General features: G+C 31.6%; 3 protein-coding genes across 6 annotated transcripts; 1 reads left to right on the top strand and 2 right to left on the bottom strand.

The window, feature by feature from the left end:
• The first annotated feature begins 311 nt into the window (after positions 1-311).
• Positions 312-2,074, top strand: LOC105639773 (putative cinnamyl alcohol dehydrogenase). Its single transcript, XM_012223924.4, has 5 exons — positions 312-463; positions 556-669; positions 755-982; positions 1,167-1,606; positions 1,686-2,074. The coding sequence occupies exons 1-5, from the start codon at positions 387-389 to the stop codon at positions 1,883-1,885; spliced, it is 1,059 nt and encodes a 352-aa protein (XP_012079314.1). The 5' UTR covers positions 312-386; the 3' UTR covers positions 1,886-2,074.
• A 106-nt stretch (positions 2,075-2,180) lies between these two features.
• LOC105639774 (MRG family protein) lies at positions 2,181-11,490 on the bottom strand. Of its 4 annotated transcripts, none has more exons than XM_012223926.4 (11): positions 11,164-11,489; positions 10,485-10,538; positions 10,272-10,285; positions 8,595-8,740; positions 7,675-7,710; positions 7,143-7,183; positions 6,567-6,665; positions 5,121-5,200; positions 4,325-4,494; positions 3,099-3,183; positions 2,181-2,613 (listed from the first exon to the last, which is right to left on the bottom strand). In XM_012223926.4, exons 1-11 carry the CDS (start codon positions 11,299-11,301, stop codon positions 2,523-2,525), a joined length of 954 nt encoding a protein of 317 aa, XP_012079316.1. In that variant the 5' UTR covers positions 11,302-11,489; the 3' UTR covers positions 2,181-2,522. The 4 variants fall into 4 exon arrangements, with proteins under 4 accessions (XP_012079316.1, XP_012079315.1, XP_037497105.1 ...); XM_012223925.3 differs by having other exon boundaries at positions 6,567-6,668; positions 11,164-11,487; XM_037641177.2 differs by lacking the exon at positions 7,675-7,710 and having other exon boundaries at positions 11,164-11,490.
• Positions 11,491-17,005: 5,515 nt separating this feature from the next.
• Positions 17,006-18,025, bottom strand: LOC110010106 (uncharacterized). Its single transcript, XM_089718795.1, has one exon. It carries the CDS (start codon positions 17,913-17,915, stop codon positions 17,199-17,201), a length of 717 nt encoding a protein of 238 aa, XP_089574921.1. The 5' UTR covers positions 17,916-18,025; the 3' UTR covers positions 17,006-17,198.
• Between the last annotated feature and the right edge of the window lie 3,763 nt (positions 18,026-21,788).

Genomic DNA, 21,788 nt, shown 5'->3' with positions numbered 1-21,788 from the left:
TCTTAACCTAATGGTTAAGACGGAAGTCTTCATCACTAAATGTCATGAGTTTAATTCTTATTTTCACCGCCATTTATTATGTAATATTTTTAAATTTCTGCTTTCGTCCGATTAATGTAAATGTTCGATTATCCAACGCAGCCAGGACTATTTTAATAATTTGGCTTATCCACAGCAGCCTTTGTCTGTTTTATGCTCTGTACCGAAACATAGTATTATACACTTTTAACAGAAAACATATATGAATATTAAATAAGAATAGCATAGTAAAAAGGCCATGATCATGAACTCTGTTTCGGATATAAATACCCCAAAAAGAAGCATCCATAAGTATATTAGATGGTACTTTCTCATCATTGCAGTCCATTTAAGTGAAGAAAACAGAAATGGAGGGGAGAAGAGTCATTGGTTGGGCGGCAAGAGATTCATCAGGATATCTTTCACCTTACTCATTCACTCTTAGGTCAGTTTTATGAAGTTATGATCTCTCTATCTCTCTCTTCGTCTGCTTTTCTACTGATGATCTATCTCTTAATTAATTTTCCCCATGAACAGGAAAACAGGGGCAGAAGATGTGGTGTTGAAGGTTTTGTATTCTGGGGTAGACCATACTGATCTTCATCAGGCAAGGGGCGAGCTTTACCAAACAAGCTACCCTTTAGTCCCAGGGTATATATCTTAAATATTAAAAATACGTAGGTGTATATTTTAAAATTCTATTGAACTTTTTGTTGCTTGTTTGATTTATTTGAAGGCATGAAGTGGTAGGAGAAGTTGTAGAACTAGGACCAGAAGTAAGGAAATTGAAAGTCGGAGATATTGTAGGAGTTGGGTGCATAATTTGGTCTTGTGGGGAATGCTTGACCTGCAAGTCCAAGATGGAGCAATATTGCAACGAAAGGATTTTTACTTACAATGCCATAGACAAAGATGGGAGAATCACTCAGGGGGGCTACTCTTCTGCTATGGTTGTCAATCAGAGGTGAGTAAGTCCAGCAAACGAGTTGATTTGTTCATCGCCTCTACAAAATTGAATTTCTGGAAGTAAAATAAACAGTTCCATTCATACTAAATGGAAAATATGAAATTTAAAATAATTTTCCTAACCAAACAAAGGTTTAAAGCTTTTATTAAGTTTAAACCTAATTTGGGGACAAATAATGCAGGTTTGTCGTTAGAATACCAGACAAGCTTGCACCAGAGCAAGCAGCCCCACTATTGTGTGCTGGAGTGACAGCCTATAGTCCCTTGAAACAGTTCAAAGGGTCTAATAAGGCTTTGAATGCAGGTGTTCTGGGTCTAGGTGGTGTTGGTCATTTAGGTGTGCTTATTGCCAAGGCAATGGGGCATCATGTGACTGTGATAAGCTCTTCAGAGAAAAAGAAGGAAGAGGCTTTAGAGCATTTAGGTGCTGATGCTTTTCTGGTGAGCTCCGAGGCAGGCGAAATGGAGAAGGCTGCGAACAGCCTTGATTACATCCTTGATACTGTACCTGCTGTGCATCCTTTGGACTTCTACATTTCACTTCTCAAGTTTGACGGGAAGCTTATTATAGTAGGGGCTGCTCCAAAACCACTGCAGTTTGTTGCTACTAACTTAAGTACAGGTATGTCACTCTCATTCGTACCTGTTTTTTAACACTGAAATGCTTGTAACTAAGTCTTCATTTTTGTGTCACCATCTAGGGAAGAAAAATATATCAGGGAGCTTCGTTGGAAGCATAGAAGATATGCAGGAACTACTGGAATTTTGGGTAGAGAACAGTTTGTCATCAATGATTGAGTTAGTAAAGGTGGATTATGTGAACAAGGCATTTGAGAGAATGGAAAGGAATGACGTGAGGTATAGGTTCGTGCTTGATGTGGCAGGAAGCAAGCTCGAATGAAGCAGATATTGATAACAGCAATAAGGATGATAATAATGTCATCCCTTCTTAAGCTCTAAAACTGAAATAAAGGTTTTACCCTCAGAAATCAGAATCCTGATAATAATATCATCAAACGCCTGCGGGGCAAAAGCTGAATGTATTTTCTCCTCTCTATGAAATGAATAGCATTAAATACAATATCAACAATATTGATTTCCGATTTATTCATGCAAACCAACTACCCAAGTTAATCAGCTGAAATATAAGCAGATACTAATGTCTAATGATACTATCAATTCTTCAACTTTGCAGATGCGTAGAATACATTTTTTCGAATTATGTAGCGCATTTTACATCAGTGTTAAGTATATCGTTTCGTGCACATTTCAATCAGCTAAATGAAGTTAAGCCTTACAAGTTATTTTAAATAAGAATAAGATCCCTCATAACTGCACATACCCTCATTAAAATTGCTAAAAATCCCTTCCCTGAAGTTGAAAAGAATAACCAATGCTATTGTTACAACAACAATTAGATGTTTTACCTCCCTGTTGAGTTAAATCAGCAGATGACAAGGCAAATGATCTGCCACAGCATTTTTCACCTACTGATGATAGGAGGAATAACAGATAAGGTAGAGCACTTGGGCAACTGCTCACTCATCTTTTCCTTTGCCTTTGCCTTCAGAACCTTTAGATCCATCATATGCTGAAAGGAAGAAAGTACTTTGATTTTTCTGCAGAAATCTGCAAGGCATCAAAGAGATTACCAATTTAGATTGGACAACAGAAGCATCTATTTAGAAGAAAAACAACTTATTTGTCCCAGAATTTTGTTTTGTAGATTATTGCCATGATGGAAATTTCTAAGAGATTTTTGTGAGAGGATGTTTAATAAACAGACTACCACTTGATGATTACTAGAGTGTAGAACACATCTATATTAACTCATTCCATGGAAGAATCACCTCAGCTTTTTAAAACTAAAACTCACTTTCAGTTTATAGCACTCGTGATTTCATGAGCTCGAGGAGACCGATCTAAGATGTCAGCCATGTAAACCATTACATAACCAATATATTCTTTTAGTTTGACAAACTTTCAGTTTCAGGCATTCAAGTCAATATAGAGATGAGTGGGTGAACATGCATATAATCAGAACTTCTTAGCATTGAGTTTTATCTAAAAAAAAAATTAAAAGCTAACTGAATGTGTAAGCAATGAGCCTATACTTGAGAAAGTCGAGCAATTTCTGCTGCATGCGCGTTAATGTCTCCTCTTCAATGTTAACATATGCCAATAGCTCAGGTAACTTGACTGCAGGGGAAAAAAAAGAAGCTAAATAAATATGAGAAACACTACACAATTTGCAAAAGTATGTGAAGATAATATTTCTGAGCTAACTATAATCAGGAAAATCTTTATTGAGAAACATTTTATACCATCTCAATTTTCTCATTTGAAAATGCATCATTTTGTTATTCATACTCCTTACACATCCATGAATTGTTAGTGCCGAGGGTAAACACAACACTATTTTAGCATCACATCAAGCAATACAAAAAATTGGTATAAAATGTGGCGAACAAGTTGAACACTCCTCTTTAAGGACAACTATATATTTTCTGCATGTAACTAATTCTATACAATATATTGAATCTAAAATTTATTACTAAAAGAAGCAGATCATCTACTGTCAACGATACGAATAAAAATATGGAAGACTGCTCATGTACCCACAGGAAATTGTGGAATACAACACACCAACTCATGAAGGCTATTACTACTGACCCCATGGTTGGATTCTTGGCTTGTAGTGTATTTAGTTAGGCTTCCAAAATTCTGCATCCCCATCTTTTAAAAACCAAAAACAAATAACAATTCTAATAATAAAGAGAGGGAGCGAGTCAGAGGAGGCAGTTATGAGGAGAGAGATTCCACAATCAACAAATAAGTTAATTGCTACCTGAGTTCTACTACCCACATGCAACTTCATTAAAATGGAAAATCAATTTCTTTAACATTGTTCAACATTAGAATAATCATCTACCAATGTGAGACTGTCAAATCTGTAGTTCAAGCCAGGAAGGATTTTCTTACACACCTAAGAAAAACCCTTTTCCAAAATGGATTTTCTAGTAAAAAGGAGCATTCAAATTGTGTTTCAAGAAGGAAAAGACTGATAATATGATTGCATTGCAAAAGGCAATAAAAATGGATATCAACTGTTGCACAAAACTGAAAGGTTTGAGGTAGATACTAATGCTTCTCAAAAGCCAGAAATGATAGAAGTTGACTCCAGAAATAGCAAAATACATCATTGTGATAAATTTAACAATTGACCAGTTTAATTTTCATCAAACAAAACCAGCCAAAAGAATTCTTAAGAAACTTGATTGAACTGTTACTCTCCCTTGTTCAAAAAAACAAAAGCATAACATCAGAGTTATGAGAATACCAAAGAGACGCAGCAAATGTTCAGCACCGTATATAGTTGATGGAGACGTGTCATTTTCAACAGAACTGTAATATTGTTGCCGCTCTTTCTTGTATAGAAGCATTACTGGTAATGCCTTGTCAAAGTAACAACGTATCCCTTTCAAAATTTCTCCTATCGAATCAGTCATCCTGTGTCAAGAAAAGAATAGTCCACACCACAATTATCAGTGCAAACTAAGGCATTTCCAAACCCACATCTTAAACAAGCATGAGAAATAGCTCTAAGTGAATTAGTTGCAAACATAAAAAATAAAAATAAAAATAAAAATAAAAAAAAGAGAGAGAGAGAGAGAGAGAGAGAGAGAGAGAGAGAGAGAAATTAAAACTGGCCAATATGCATGTGCAAACCAAGAATATAAGAAAGCCTTTTATACTTTTCTTTTAGAAGCATGTTTTTACATCCATTTACATGTGCAAAATTCCAAATATGGACAAAATTTAGAATTTAAAAGTCCAATACATGCTAATCTTATCATCAATCTAAAACAACCATTGCATTGAAATGTGGGGAATATTCTATCGAAGTATTCATAGGAAATTTTATATTCAAAATAAATGAACTATCCGACAATTGAATTGAAACGTGGGGAAGTCAAAAAAACCATATATTCAAGAATGGGTCACACCAGGATTTTGGCATATTCAGATGTAAATTTATAAAAATAGTTGCATAGGCTCAGAAGCACAAGTGCCAGGACATGAATTCAATTACAGTTGATTCATGCAATTTCAACAGGAACTAAAATAGAACTTACATGCCATCCTTTTTAGACCTGTATTCCAGGTACTTTGTCAATATTTCATCCACATTCGGTGATCGTGGAAGTTTAACAAGCTGCAACCAAAAAACAAATCCCATCAAATAGACTATATTATTATAAGAATATATACTCACAAAAACTCAAGTTATCATTTTTGCAAATCATTATTGCACTTTATCCTGAAAAAGGAAACATTATACAGATTTGTAGCATATAGCTTCCAATTTATATAATTCCATACACTTGCAGGAAAAAGAAACGGCATAAAGTGGGGACAATTCAGATTCTAACTTACAGAAAAATACGTGCACAATAATAATGTGTTGAAGAAGATCTATTGAATACAATCATGCTCCTGGAGGGCAACAGAAATTAATTTAAACATGAATAAAAAAAAAATTTGATAAGAGGGAAGTAAGTTGCTCAATTTTCGCTTGCAGATTGTGATACTTAACCAAAAAAATCAAAATCAAAACCTTTCTTTGTGAAATAACAAACTGTTTTCTGGCAAAAATCTCAAGTCGAAAGGATCTGAATGCAGTTTTATGCTGACCACGACATATCACAACCCTTCTGTTTTCTTCAGGATTGGCACTACTTAGGCTAAGGTTTATGAGTTTTTGTGTAGGTCATAGGCAGAACTCTCTCAAAACATATCTGGAACATTTCAATGACAAATTCCAAACCTTAGCCATAACATCCTACACAGTTTCCATTTTTGGTTTCTATCACTTGTCACACCAATTTTTTAATGAAAATTAGGGTACAAACACAATGTCAATCTTGATTTCTCATTGACTTTTCATACCAAGTTTCCAAATACTAGAGGAGAGGGAATGAAGGATTTATTCCCAGTGCCAGTGTCCCATTCTCAGTAATCAAAAGAGCATTATCATAGAGATATAGAACCAAACAGCAAGGATTATCAAGAAACAACAAATTAGCTGGGACTAAGGGTTGAGAGTTACAGATGTGCTGTCTGGTTGTTAATATCAAGTAAAGAAATAATTCATATCACCAAGACAGAAATTCAATAAAGTTAATTCTGTAACAAGCATCAAGTCATTGATTTCATGAATGTTGTTTCGCACATATTTATGACTTAATTACTTTAATAAGCATGAAATAACTCAAGTAGAAAGGCAATGGAAGAGTCATAAAGAATGGGGCTGAAATTTTCTCGGAGAAGGAGAGATGACCAAAGGGTTTCACAAGGTTTAAATATATAAAGCAGAAACAGCAGGAAAAGAGTTGTTTACTTACAGGTTAAGTATACGATAGTATTCTCCTTTCAGGTTGTATGCAGAGATGTAATCGTAGGAATAAGAAAAAGGTATTAAGTTGTATGAATGCAGTCATGCATCTTATGTCATGATATGAGTGCAATAGCAGTATTGAATAAAAGAGATTCTAAAAGTCCCTGATGTCATTGATATATACCTTATCCTGTTGGGTGACAAATTCCCAATCATCAACAAGTTGCTTCTTTAGTGTTGATGGAATTTGGATCTTGACAAGCTTTTCAGCAGATAAATTATCCTTCTAAAATTAACAATACAAAATAATCTTCATTAGATTTAGAAGAACACGAAAAAACATTTGAAATTCCGAAATGAAAGGTGTATAAGCCACAAGGTAAGCATGCGTGCAATGTTTAAGATCAAGAAAATATTGAATTGATGTTTCTTCTTATTTTGTTTCCATTTATGGTGGTGAATCTCAAATTTTATAGTTACTTTGAATTATGAATGTATTTTTTTGTTTTGTTGGCATAATGAAAATAAAAATAGAAACAAAAGTAGGTAAATCCGACAAGTATATATTTAAGTTGGCAGGGTGAGTACAGCTATTAGAAAACTAGCCACGAGCATCCCTAGTTGCATAAATATTTCAGATAGGTCTATCTGAAAGAAGTACAATACAGGAAAAATGAGGTATGCAACATAATAGCATGAGAACACCATTGCATCCTCCAAATAGTTCAAAACAGAAAAAGCAGTATGCTGGAAAACACACCTCAATCCCGGAGTCACTCTTCCGCTTCTTCCCTTTTCCCACTGCAAAAAACAAAAAATTTATGCTTTATAAACAAAATTCTTTGTCATTATAATTTTAGAAAGGATTGATAATAAACACTAGGAAATCATAAATATTAAAGATGCCTGCAAAGTATGTTAACCAGGAAAGATTTTAATGTATAAAATCCTAAATAACTCATATTTGTTGTTCCCTGTGAGATACTCATGTATGCCCCCATAAGTTGGGAAATCAAAATGACCTAAAAGTGCCACATGGTCGATTTAAGAGAATTGCATGTTAAACAATACAGTATAAGTTAGGAATCGATGGTGCTAAGATTCTCATGGGACCTTCACTATACAAATTAATGACCAAAACAAAACTAGAATTACTAACAATAAGAATTACAAGGACCACTTAAATATAATAGGACCTCATATAGAAAATAAAGATGATAAAGAATAGCAACTAAACTCAAGAAAGAAAATAAGGGAAAATGAAAAAACAGAACTTTTTGAAAATGACAGACCATTGTTTTTCTGGTCTTCTTTATCTGCTTTTGCATCTGGAAAATCAAAATGAGTAACGTTAATAAGACAGAATTATTTACCATCTCAACTAACACCAAGTACTTCCACAGTTCAGCAAACTTGACAAAGAAAACATTTCTAATTGAACACAACTAAATAACCATGATCCAAAATCAAGAAAAAGCACCAAGAGCTTTATAATGCAAAATAGATTATTTCAATTGACAAATAATAAAATTAAACTGGGAAATTATAAGTTAAAACAGTTAAAAATGCTAGCAACTTGTAATAATAAAGGCAGTTAAACTCTGAAAAAGATAGAAAACATAGTTAAAAATCATCAAAGGTTAGGCAATCAGAATATGCAAATCTCCAATTCACTAGCATGATTGACAAGCATATCAATGGTAATATTCCTGTCTTCCACAAATTACTGGACTTTGAGTGAATATCTCTAGAGGGAGACTCCACAAGATCATCAACCAAAGCAGATGTGTTTACTATAATGACCATGTTAAACATTCTGAAAGTGAATACATCTATAACTATGAACACTTTGATATATTAAGGATAAGGAAAATTACATCTCCGATTTTTTGCAAGTACAGCCAAAAAAGTCTGCAACCTATGTACATTCTCATATAAAAAAAAGGAGACAAGAATCACTGCAATGGAGAAATTGGGAGAGGCAAGGAGAGAGCGAACATGTACACTCATTGACCTGAGAATCAGTAAATTTATTCTCCCAGATAACACCGGAGGAAGAAAAGTTTCTCATTAAGCAAGTAACAAAGACACGGTAATGCAAAATGAATGGGATCAAGCAGAGACTGCCATTTGAGGTTGAAATACATAATTAGCAATTTTCGCATCACACTCAACTCAACTATTAAATAGATAAATATAAAGTGAAGCTAACCAGTAGAGCTTTTTGGCTTAGTCTGTGCTGAGCGTCCAAGCTTTGATGTCTTATCAACACCCTGTTTATTCTCGAGAGCCTGCTGTTTCATCACATTCTCTTCAGTATGCTTCAATAATCGATCTGGGCCTATCCATTCATCCCAACTGTTGGCAATATGTGCAAGCCACAGACATGATTATTGTATACCTTTCCAGAAAAGGGCATGCTTATTAATTAAAGAAAACTTCCCCAAACAAAATATAGAAGTTTTGGGCCACCCTTTGATTATAGTAAAATTGAACTTTTAAAATAGTTTAGTTGCTTCTAAAGAACGAGACTGTGAATACTGTACATAAATAAATAAATAAATAAATAGAAGAAGGCTTCAAATCAGAAATCTCATTCAATCCTTAACAGCTGGTCAACCAACTGACATACAAGAGGAGCATCGGAAACATTCTTTGGTGGTAGTCCTCATCTACTTGAACTTTTTTTTTTTTTTCTGAAGTTTCTTAGTTGTAGTAGGCAACATAAACTTCTTTGCCATTTCTTTTGCATTTAACTACCTAATTTCATTTAAGCGTTATAATTTTCAAATACAACAGGAGATTATCCCATTCAACATGGATTCTCAGATATCCAAATGTGTGTGTCCGACAACAGATGGTTAGTCTTATTCATAAGCCATATATAATCAAAGTAAGGGGACAACTGTTTCTTTGTTGATCGTAAAGAACTCTGACAACCATATATAAAAATAAGAAAAAATTTATAAATAAAAAAAATAAAAAATAAAAAAAACATTGATAGTACAAAAATAGAACATAGTACTTTTTCTTTCCATGTATTGTTATATTTGGTGATTTACTGAAGGCAGCAATATATGACACAGAATTGTCAATATGCAACTTTTTAAAGATTTTAAATACCATGATTTCATTCAATTATCTCAAAAGCTGCCTATGTATCCTATCTCCAGAATTATCCAATTTGAACCATTTTCCTTAATTCTTTCTTCTCCAAAAACATAGCAACTTTATATGCAGTTCTAATAAATACTATTTGGCACTAATGCAAGCATAACATGTGGCATATACAGCTAGCATATGCAAATGAGAACTTTAATATATTGGTTTGCAATCTCAAAAGTTTCTTTTTGACAATAAAAATTGTGAAAGCTAACCTAAAGACAAAACACAGAACTTATAATAAGACCTCTTTTGGCCAACCCTCAGAATAAATGCAAGAAATAGCATGACCTGTGGAATAAAAACCATTTTGCAGATGAGACTTGCAATTTTCATGAAAACAAGGTATTTTTTTAATGTTCAACCCCCCCCCCCCCCCCCCTTTTATCTTTTTCTTTTTCTTCCCCTCTCTCCTTTTCTCTTTATGTCATGCGGGCTGAGCAATACATAGCAGCTGTTGCACCACGTGTTAAAACTTTCTGATATTCTGTTACCCCTTCAGAAGGGAGTAGTTGTGAGTTTACCAAACACTGTAGAATTAGGGTGAAAACTTCCAGATGATGGCAAATCATGTCAGAGGATCTCTTAAGACAACTCATACTGATTTAGATGAAACTAAGAAAAAGATTTAGAAATAACCTTTCAAATCATGCACTCTGTCCCTCATTAAGTTCCAAAATCTCAGCTCAAAAGTATAGTAGGAAAATAGAGCAGAAGGCATACTCACTTTTTATTCCAACCCTGTAAAACAGAAAATAGCACATTACTCAATATAATAACAAGGTCATACTATAATTGTGAATTTAGTGATTTAGGCATGCAAAAAACTGTTAGGCCAGACAGAATACTGTTAGCAGCTATAATAGGAAGATGCTTCCAAACAAAGCACCTTATAAAAATAAGCAACGCTCAAGAAGGGTAAAATAAGAGAATAGCTTACAAGGTAATGAACAAAATATCTCCATTCCTTCTTTCGAAGCTCAGCTTTTTGAACCTAAATTCAAAAGCATATAGGATAAAAACAGAAAGTTAAAACGATAAAACAAAGGAAATCCTAGGATATACACTTTTTGGTACAACTGTAAAAGAAAATATCTCAGAGAATAAAATAGAAATTGAATTTTAAGGCAGATATTATTTATTGCATCTAAGTGAATCCAAATGACTTCTTCAGCAACTTCAAAATCAAGGACACTATACAAGCAATAGCACAACCATAGAACAATCAACGATGCTACGACCTTTTCATGAATTACAAGGCTGTATTCACAAATACAAATACACGATGTCACATATAATTACGCTGTCTCGACTTAAAAGAAAGCACACCACTGCATTTTTCCAACACTAACATTTCAAACACTATAAACCCTAATTTACACAACCAGCTTTTCACGACCTTGAGTGACAAGCCACTGAACTCGATCTATCGACCTCAGTTCCATTCCATATATCAGGATTCTCAGCAAATAAACAGATCATAACATCATGAATCAAAATTAAACAGTAAACTTCAAATTTATAGAAGCGGTAGGCAATGAACAAGTCCAATTTAACTTAGTTATTAACTGAATAAGCGCAGATAAGAACTCAAGATAAGCGCAGAGAGAGAATAATGCCTTAGCCTCATAGATGCGAGGACCGTGATAGGCCAAGACGCGCTCGCCCTCGGAGAAGACTCCAGAATTGGAAGGAGGAGCGTCTCCACTTGAGGTCTCGCCATCGCTGCCAGCGTCGTCCTTCGATGAGCTCCCCATTTTCTTTTACCGACACCGAAAGAGAGAGGAAGGAAGAGCGGGAGATCTGTTGCTGATTTAATTTCTTAAATTCCCGCTGTGGACTATGTTCCCTGCGGGATTTCTATTTTCTGCTTTCGAGTTTGAAACGAAAGGGGACCGAGGTTTTTTCACCTTTCGAAGGACCAAGCATAATTCGGTTATACTGGAAAAATAATCTACTCCAATATTCAGTTGTTTTATATTTTTTAAGTTTTCATATTTATTTGATAAATACATTCAATATCATCAATAAAAACCTTGGTGATCAATAACCAACAATTTTGTTTAGAATATTCATAATCAAAATTAAATTGTATGTGTTCGGTAAAATTTTTAATTAATATGGAGCTTTTTTATGTTAATTGGCAATTAATTTATATTTATATTATATTTAGACTTCACTGAGGCATTAAGTTCATAAAATAACTACTAGTATTTTTTTTTTTTTGACATGAATAAGATAACTACTAATTAATATTTTTATCATCATTCTATTTACAATTATTTAAATATAATAAAATTTATTCAAATTTAATTTTTAAAAAATTTAATTAATATTTTTATTTATATAATATAATAAAATAAAAAATAATATTCACCTTAAAATTAAAAAAAATACATTATACACCATAATATATTAAAAAATTATATTTTTAATGGTCATTTTATATTATAACATCAATTGGTCCGCTACCAATGTTTTACTAAATATCAAGATTCATCAATGTTAATCATTATCGTATATAAGTTAATATGAACCCCTAAACCAAATGGGTCCTTAAGCTTTTGCATTTTTTTTTTTTTTTCAATCTTGACTAATCTATCTCTATGTCTATCCATAATCTATAATATATATTGAAGTTGAAATAAGGAATATTGAAATTGCCAAAGATAACTCTATTAAGTTTATGAATTGATAAAAATATTTTTAAGGAATTTAATTTTGTTAGTTGAAAAAATATAAATGATTATTTGCATATTTAAAATTAAATTTTATTAGGTCAAAGTAAAATAAAAAACTATTAAAAAAATAAAAAAATCTTTATGTACAAAATAACTCTAAATTTAATAGATGTAAATTTAATAAAATCCCTAATTGAGAAATTTTATGCTAATTAAAATTTTTAATTTATACTTTTATCATATCTAATTAGGAATTATAATCATATTGCAGAAGTTTTGTCCTATGTTAATTATAAATTATATATTATATATCACCACTATATATATGATTATTTTATCTATATAAGTTTTATTTATTTTTGCTATCAAAGGCTCTTTTATTTTTGTTATCAAGGATTTCACAACTAGATTTCACAACTAAAAATACATCGAACACCCATCGGTTAACTTATTATTATCGATAGTTGATGTGTTAATTTAAATTTTTATTGATTTTAATTTAATATCAATATTATTTTATATATTATTATTTGAAAGGTCCCAAAATTTTGCTTTTTATTTATCCATAAAAATATGATAATTTTAAGTCAATTATCATTTCATGTATTCAACGTGACATCCTAGGTTTGGGGCACAAACACCTTAGGTAAATTTCACATCGACTACGCACTAGGTGGAAGTGATGTAAATATAAGGTGATAGGCCTTAGGATGCCAAGACGTGTTTTCGGCTATCAGGCGTGATTTCGCTGGCCCAGGAACAAAACCGTGCGGGCTCATGGGACCAAAGCTGACAATATCTTAATAGGTCTGGGCTATTACATTCAACTTTTAATTTGCCCTCACTAACATAGGTTATTTTTTGCTAAAAAAGCATTATTTTTTATAAGAAAATAGTTGTTTTTATTATATTTATTATTGAGTGAATAGTGGAAAATAAATGAAATACTTTCTTCAAATATATTCCTTCAATTTCCGAAACAAGGAAAAATATCTTTTTCTATATATTTTTCATAGTTAATTTTCTTGCTTCAAAAAAAAAAACTCCCTTCCAAACAAAGGATAAGCATATACTGTCTTCTAACTACTAAAACTCACACCCAGTAAGTACTGAATACATATATACTTAATTACCATATTGATATTAATTACACATTAATATGCGAGATTGCTACCATGATATTACACAATATATCTTTTCAAAAAAAAAAAAAAAGGATATTATTAGTCCTACTCAAAACGGGTTTCATAGTAAATTCTATATAGCAATTCCAAATTTCAATGTAATAATTAATTAAGAAATACAACTAACTAGTAATTCATAATTAACCCGCTAGTGTCCCTGTCCAGGGCTAGGACCATCCTTATTAATGCCTCCAAAACTCCGAGAATCAGTTAACCTATTCCCTTGTCCTGGGCTTGGTCCTGATTGCTTAATGGCACCAAGAAACAATCCATCAAAGAAACCTTTGTCCCGAACCCTAGGACCATGAGACTCCAAGGTATTCAATGGTCGAGCTTGTGTTTTTGAGCCAAGAAATAAAAGAACAAACAAGAAGCAGCGGACAAGGTAGTTCAGAAAATCTCTAGCCATTCTGTCAATATTACTTTAAAGAAACTAGTTTAAAAAAACGTTGCTGCTGAGCTTATGATATCTTACTTGTATATATATAGTGTTAGCAACCTAGCCCAATGTTCAAAGTTCCTGTTTATTCATGTGAAGAGGAAACATCAAGTGAGGTTCACATTGGGCGGCTTCCTTGGTCCACTAAATCAAAGAAGCCTGACCTAACCTGCAGCTTATAATTATGTGACATTCTTTCGAGAAGAAAAAAAAAAGGCTTAGACTTAGAATTATTTTTGATTTTTAATTAATATATTAATTATATTTTAATAATTATATCTATTAAATTATAGTAACTAAAATAAAATAAAACAAATACAAATTTAAAGTTATTAATGGAAAATGCATTAGTACACCTTAATTGCAAATTATACGTATGCTTGATAATTCCTTTAAAAAAAACATAGGCTTGATAATTATTTTAGTATAAATATAAAAAAACGTGATTAGTAGTGTTAACGTTTGAATTCAAACTATATAAATTGCTTAATTTAATGATTTGCTCAAGAGTTAAAATATGAAAATTAAAGTAATATTAAATAATTAAATAAATATAATTTTTAACTTCATTCTCGAGGAAAAAAGGATGCAAATTCTTTTTTTCACATATATAAAACATGTTCATAGATTACATAAACTGTCTAAATAGAATCAAACTGCATTCATAAATTTTATAATAGTTAGTTTGATTGAGTTTATAGTTTTTTATAAATCGCTATTATAAATTTAATTCGTAAACATCTTTGAAACCCAACGTAAATTTCATAAACCACCTAACTCCTCATCTATTCAATTACGTGTCTTGCTTTTGCATAGAATATAATATATGTCCACATCAAGTTTCCACGTTGAAGAAAATGGAAGTATTTAGCTATTTCAAGAAAATGGACGGAATTGCGTTTCAAAATTTCATATTTTCTTGATGAAAAATTAGCAGTATATTTATGCACATCCATACACGTGTATGTAAAGACTAAACCATCATTTTTCTGTTGTTTGACGGAAATTAATTGAAAAATATTGAAATTTATAATTTATGAAACTATAAAAATATGTAAAATGACATAAATGTAATATTTAAATTTATTACTAAATATGAAAAAAAATAGTAAGTTGTGGGAGTCATCGTGACTAGTGATTCTGATTAATAGTAACTAGTGACTCATTGTGGTAGTTGGCTATGATCAGTAACTAGTGGCGTTGGTCATCAACGATTAATAGATTAATAATTATAAATATTTAATTTTTTAAAAAAACTTAGTTTTTCCCCGTTCATCAACATCCTAAACATAAAAAAATTGTAAAAAAATATATATATATATATTCTCTAAAAGTTATTTCCAGTAAACGAAGGGCATATGAATTTTCTTGCAAGAAAAAAAAGGAAACAAAATCACTTACGCTGTGTCTTCATTCACATGTACACACATTGGTGGATATAAATGTTTGAGATTTTGTCATTGCTGATGTGATGAGTCAAAATGAGAAAATAGAACATTGAATCAAAGATGACATCATTAAAATAACGAAACAAAGCAGATTTTGGAATCTGAATGGTCCAACTTTTGAAGGGGGGGAAGAAATAGAGTCCAAATTTACCATAAAATTTCAGTCTCGAATTAGCAGGCTGCCTGCCTCCTGCTCGGCCACCTTTGATTTTGAATTGTCGTTTCAGAATTAAGAATTTAGGACCACTACAAAGTCCAATTGCGAAAACACATTAAAGCACGTGTCACTTGTAAGAAGGGAAAATTATTTCAAACGTAAATTGCAAGCAATTATTTTATACACCCAATTAATAAATAAAAACATATTTTTATTTAATGGCTATGTACATTTGGTAATGACTTTTCATACTGCGTATATTATTTTGACTAAATTTAAAATCTCGATAACATAATATTTATATTATTTCTTATTTGAAAAAACAGATCATGAAACGTTGCTAAATTTAACGATCGATGAATCACTAGTTAAGCACATGACAACTATTAACAGTTAATAATTATTAAAATTGCTAGCTTAGCTCAAAATGCTCTATTATATCTGGTGTGGACACAAATGCTCTTTTTTTTTTTTTTTTTTTGGAAAGAAAAAAAAAATTATTGGAGATAGTGAGTTGAAATTGTTGTGGCACAAATTTAGATAAGATTTTCTCATAATTAATTATATCGTGGAAATTACTGGGCTCAAATAAATAAATAAGAGAATAATTTAGTGTGTCTAAAATAATTATTTGACTAAATCTAGTGTCTAGCGGTTAGATTATACCTTTAATATTTAATATAAAAAGATAATTAAAAATAGAGCTATAGTAATATATTATGGGAATAAATTATTATTTTTATTATTTTATTCTTGGATAGATACGAGATGATCACCATAATTGATTCTCATCTAATTTAATAATAGGAGTGATATACTTCCAATTTGATAATTAATTTTAATTAAAATATTGATTAAATAAAATTAGAATCTTCGAGTTATAAGTAAACCTGATTATCTGTTAGCTTAGTTTAATAAATATTATATTCATTTCATCTGTTTAGTACAGATTAATATATATATATATATATATATATATATATATATATATATATATATATATATATATATATGTATGATATTAAAAGATTAACATTAGTTAATCATTAATTAAATAGTAAAATTTTCATCATAACATTAAATTATATAATAAAATATAATATAATCATACTCGCGGATTTTCCATGCTCATCTTTGTTATCAATTAAAAAAAAGCCAGTAAATAATATTTAAATCCTGTACAGGATCATTTTATTTAAAAAAAAAAATGCTGACATTAGTTTATCTTGTTTACCTAAAAGTTAGTTGCGGAAGCTGGGCCTATCAAGAATGGATCTGAATTTATTACCAATAAAAATTTCCAGTTGAGGACTACGAACATCAAAATTAATAATAAAATCTTCAAAGCTGAAAACCACATCTCATACATCAAAATAATGAAAAACAAGTGTATGTTATTATATAATGTATTACTTTTCAAATTACATTATTTGATCTGTTTTCTTTTCCTCTTTCTAACTGTATTACATACAAGAAAATTTCAAGAGAAAAGAATATTCCCTTACACTACATTATATATATATATATATATATATAATTTGAATAAACAATGTCAAAGAATAATTTTTCATAAATTTTTATTCAATGTCAATGAATTTAAAGTATGAATGTATGTATTGGATAAAAAATAAAAGAACTGTTTGAGTTGTAAAATGAAACAGGGGCTAGTGCTGATTCCCGGTGAGTTCTTGACCTGGACAGGGACCTGAATCCTTAATCCCTCCAAGTGTACAGACATTGTTGTATTAATGCCCTTTACCTCCGGCGCTTGGACCGGAGTCCTTAATCCCTCCAAGTGTTTGGGCATCGGTATACTCATGTCCTTCACCACCATTGCTTGGACCAGAGTCCTTAATGCCTCCAAGTGTCTGGACATTGGTGTACTTGTGTCCTTCACCAGGGCTAGGACCATCCTTAATTCCTCCAAGCGTCTGAGCATTGGTATACTTGTGTCCTTCTCCAGGGCTAGGACCATCCTTAATCCCTCCAAGCGTCTGAGCATTGGTATACTTGTGTCCTTCTCCAGGGCTAGGACCATCCTTAATCCCTCCAAGCGTCTGAGCATTGGTATACTTGTGTCCTTCTCCAGGGCTAGGACCATCCTTAATCCCTCCAAGCGTCTGAGCATTGGTATACTTGTGTCCTTCTCCAGGGCTAGGACCATCCTTAATCCCTCCAAGCGTCTGAGCATTGGTATACTTGTGTCCTTCACCGGGAGGGCTGGGGCCAGAGTCCTTAATTCCCCCAAGCGTTTGGGCATTGGCATACTTGTGTCCTGCCCCAGGACTTGGGCCAGATTCCTTAATTGCTCCAAGTGAGAATCCATCCAAGAAACCTTCAATTACTCTCGTAGCAGAGTAATTTCTTGTTTTCAAAGGACGCCCTTCAGTCTCAATGAAACCGAAGTTAATTATCACTATGAGGATAAGAAAGAAACTTGAAGATTTTACAAGAATCGCCATTGAAGAACGTGGGGAATTGAAAACAGAGGGAGCTGGGTTTAGTTTGCTTGTGTATTTTTGATATTGTAGCAAGAAATGGAGATGTGATATTGTAGCAAGAAATGGAGATGTTGGAGTATAGTATTTATATTGTTGATGAGATAATCTTTCTTTGACTAAATGAAGTCGTTTTGGGCTTTCAAAACAAACGTGAGATTTTCCAGTGTTCTTTATTTCAAACGAACGTGGTGATGTATGAATCCCACGAACCAACCAGGGAGGTTCTTGTTGAAGAAAAAGAAAAAGAAAAATCAAGAACGGAGGAAAATTAAAAAAAAGAAAAGGAATTTGACAGTATTCCAAGTTGGAAGGTGTTAGGAAATTAATAATTAATTAATAAAATTATTCTCAAAACCATGGTATTAATTCATATATTGATATTTTATTTCTTGGTCTGGAGGTAATGAGACATTTCTTTCCTCTCTTAGTAAGAGTTGGAGACCAGAGAACAAAGACTAGGAAAATACAGTTTGAATTCCAACCGGTTGGGGCTATATAGGGAAAGAGTAGTTAGGTATATTTAAGAGCTAGCGTGACTAGTAAGCTATATATATGGGAAAAATTTACTGCACTGGGCGTATAATTCCACCGGGGCAAGAATAATTTTTTATTTAAACCACAATATTTATATTGTATTTGAGAAAAAAAAAGTAATAAAGAGTAATAATTTTTATAAACATATTATAATTTATTATTATTCTACAAACAGATTAATTGGGCCAGATAGTTAATTACTTAATAATACAATACTTCGAATATAATTAAAAACAAAGTCAACATTTACAATTGATAAAAGTTACTAATCAGTAATCACATTGTGTATATATCAAATGCAGATTTGTATTTGGCATAACATAAACAAAGGTTTGACCCTTTGTTAACTTTAATTTGATATTATCTTCAAAAATCTGTAACCAATAGATGAATTGGTTAATTGCTAGACTCCATCAACATTTTACAATAAAGCTTAGTTTATTTAATTGTAATAAATTCATTGTAGAATTTCTAAACTTATAAATTTAATTTATATTCCAGTCAATATTTAAAATTATTCATTAAATATTCACCTATTTATTTAGCTCAACGTAGTGATTAAATTCAAACATTTTAGGATTAAATTTCAAAACGAATAAATTTTAATATGAATGGAAAAAAAAATTATAAAAACATTCCCATTTAGTTAACAACTGCTACGAATCTTTGACTTGACTCGTTTTTCAGAACAAAAGTCCAAGAGTACTTTTTGGGTCCAGGGAAGAGCTCTAAAGTCTCGGCAGGAATTTTTGACAACGAGGTTCAATTTTTGTTCGAAAAATAATTTACTTTTAAAAATTATTTCTTTTGAAAATTATTTTACAAATAATTTATTTTTTATTTGATTATAATATTAAAAAATTAGTTAAAAAATATAAAAATGTTTAATTTATAAAACCATAAAAATATTTATAATAATAAAAATCTCATGTTTTAAAATTTTTTTAAATCTATGTTAAAAATTTATTGTAAATTTTAGGATAAAATAGATAATTTGATGTCGTTTTATGACTAAATGCAATCATTAAATGGAACAATATGCTTAATTGCTTACCACTAATAGGAAATATTTATTTAGTCAACAAATTGTAACAATAGAAATTATATATGTATATTTTTGAATATTGAAAGAGATTCAAATATGAATCTATTGCAATTTACCACTAGCATATATTTAGTACGTGAAAATTATAATTTTTAAAATTAAATAAAAAGGAAAAAAAAGATGAAGTTGTGATGGTTAATAAAACAAATGAAACCATATATATATATATATATATATATATATATATGTCACGACCCGATTCCACGGGCCGGACCGGCACTAGGGCCCAGGTAAGCTTAAGGCCCCCGAGGCCCGTAGTAAGCCTGAAACCCTAAAATTTGCTATCTTAATATAAATGTCAAATATTTAGCCCATATTACAAAAAAAAATGAGCCTCAAGATTTTATTTCATCTCATTTCTAATATAGGCTCACAGAATCATCTCGTCTACGATAATACACGACTAAATGTAAGTAAATTCTACAACTGCGGAGTCACTAACTGTTTGATATACATAGCCTTTTATACATACAGTTACATACTGAAATAATTATGGAATTAAGGAAAATTTCTTTGAAGCCTTGCGTCGAAGAAACATAACCTAAATCGAACTAAAGAGGAACTTACTTCCTGAAAAATTAAACAAGACATGTGAGTTTTTCCTAAAATGATAATTATTGCACAACACATACAGTCACACAGATGTGTAAACATATCAATCTAGTCATCCGACTAGTTATATGCTCACGCAGCCAGTCACACAGATGGCATCTCACCAGCACTCACAAACAATATCACCTTCAAATAATCACATCACGTGGAAATTAGTCAGTAGCGTCACCTAAACCCCCGACGAGCCGTCCTCTCAAACAGCCCATCCTCTCAAACATGTGCACCCGGGGAGCCAATCCCCCATATCTGGCCGACCGGTCTAATCCTCACTTGACCAGTCCTCTCAATATTTTATTTTACATTCTCTCTTTTCTTTTCCATCTCATCAACATCATTTCATCAATTCATCAGGTGCACACGGGGGCGCCGATCTCCCATTTACCCGGCCGACGGTCCAATTTCACAATTCATCATAATCAGGATCCATGCTTTATCGACCGTCCTCACAAACCCATGGTGACCCACTTCATCCCAATTCCACACAAGCAAAGCACAGCAATATCACAACACAATTAATCAAACATTGCAAACAAATGCAGACATATTATTCAATTGGACATCGTAATGCAATGCACAATTAAACATCCAAAATCAATGCAAATAAATAAATAAATAAATAATAGAATTGACAATAAACAACGATAATAAAATAAATAACAATAATAACAATAATAATGCAAATAAATAAATAAATATATAAATAATGAAATGAATAATAAAGATAATAAATAATTAGAGCACCGGATTTATTATGTACCAAATTATAGAACTAATCTAAATAAACTTATTTATTATGTTGTTAATTAAAATTTAGTTTAATTTCTGTCAAAATTTCGGCAGCACCTCCCCTAAAAATTGGACTATCTACCTGCTCACATATCACAATATCATTATATCTTTATCAATCAAAGCACACAGCCCATCCGTCGGGCAAGCAATCAATTTATTCTCCCTTCCTCCAACTAAGTAACAAAATAATTATTATTTAACCATCTATACAAAACCTTAGCTTTACTTAATACATGATTTCAACATTGATACAAATTAGTTTACTACTAATACAAAAATATTCATAGCTTTACTAAGATTAAACAAATAAGTAAATAAATACGCAATTAAATGAAAATGGTTATTTGTTTAATCTCCACATTCTACTTCTTTAAACTATCCAATCATATATACCTTCAATAATCATACAAGTTATGATTCATATTTCTTTGACCAACATTAACTAGAATCTTATGTAACAACTTAATAATCCGTGAATCACTATCCTCACCAAGCAAGATTATAGGAAACGTCCTATTTAAATTATCTATTAAGCATAACTAAATAGGTATACTCTAGCTAATCAAGTCTTAGCACGAATTGAATTTGTAACTCAATACACTATAGCCTTTGCTACTCATTAAGCAAAATTTAACCAAAATAACTAAACTAGCTGCTGCCTCAACAGTAATTAAAAATTCATATATATGAACTTAATTAAACCGAAAACTACAATTTCTCTAATCACAAGTTGTTGCCATCTATCCAATTCTTAGCCTATAAATAAAAATTACCTCAATAACACCAAATCACCC

The sequence above is a fragment of the Jatropha curcas genome, chromosome 3 (genome assembly GCF_041381405.1).
Source record: "Jatropha curcas cultivar XTBG-Jc1 chromosome 3, XTBG_Jcur_1.0, whole genome shotgun sequence".
NCBI classification, from domain to species: domain Eukaryota; kingdom Viridiplantae; phylum Streptophyta; class Magnoliopsida; order Malpighiales; family Euphorbiaceae; genus Jatropha; species Jatropha curcas.
This window is presented reverse-complemented; position numbering and strand designations above follow the sequence as displayed.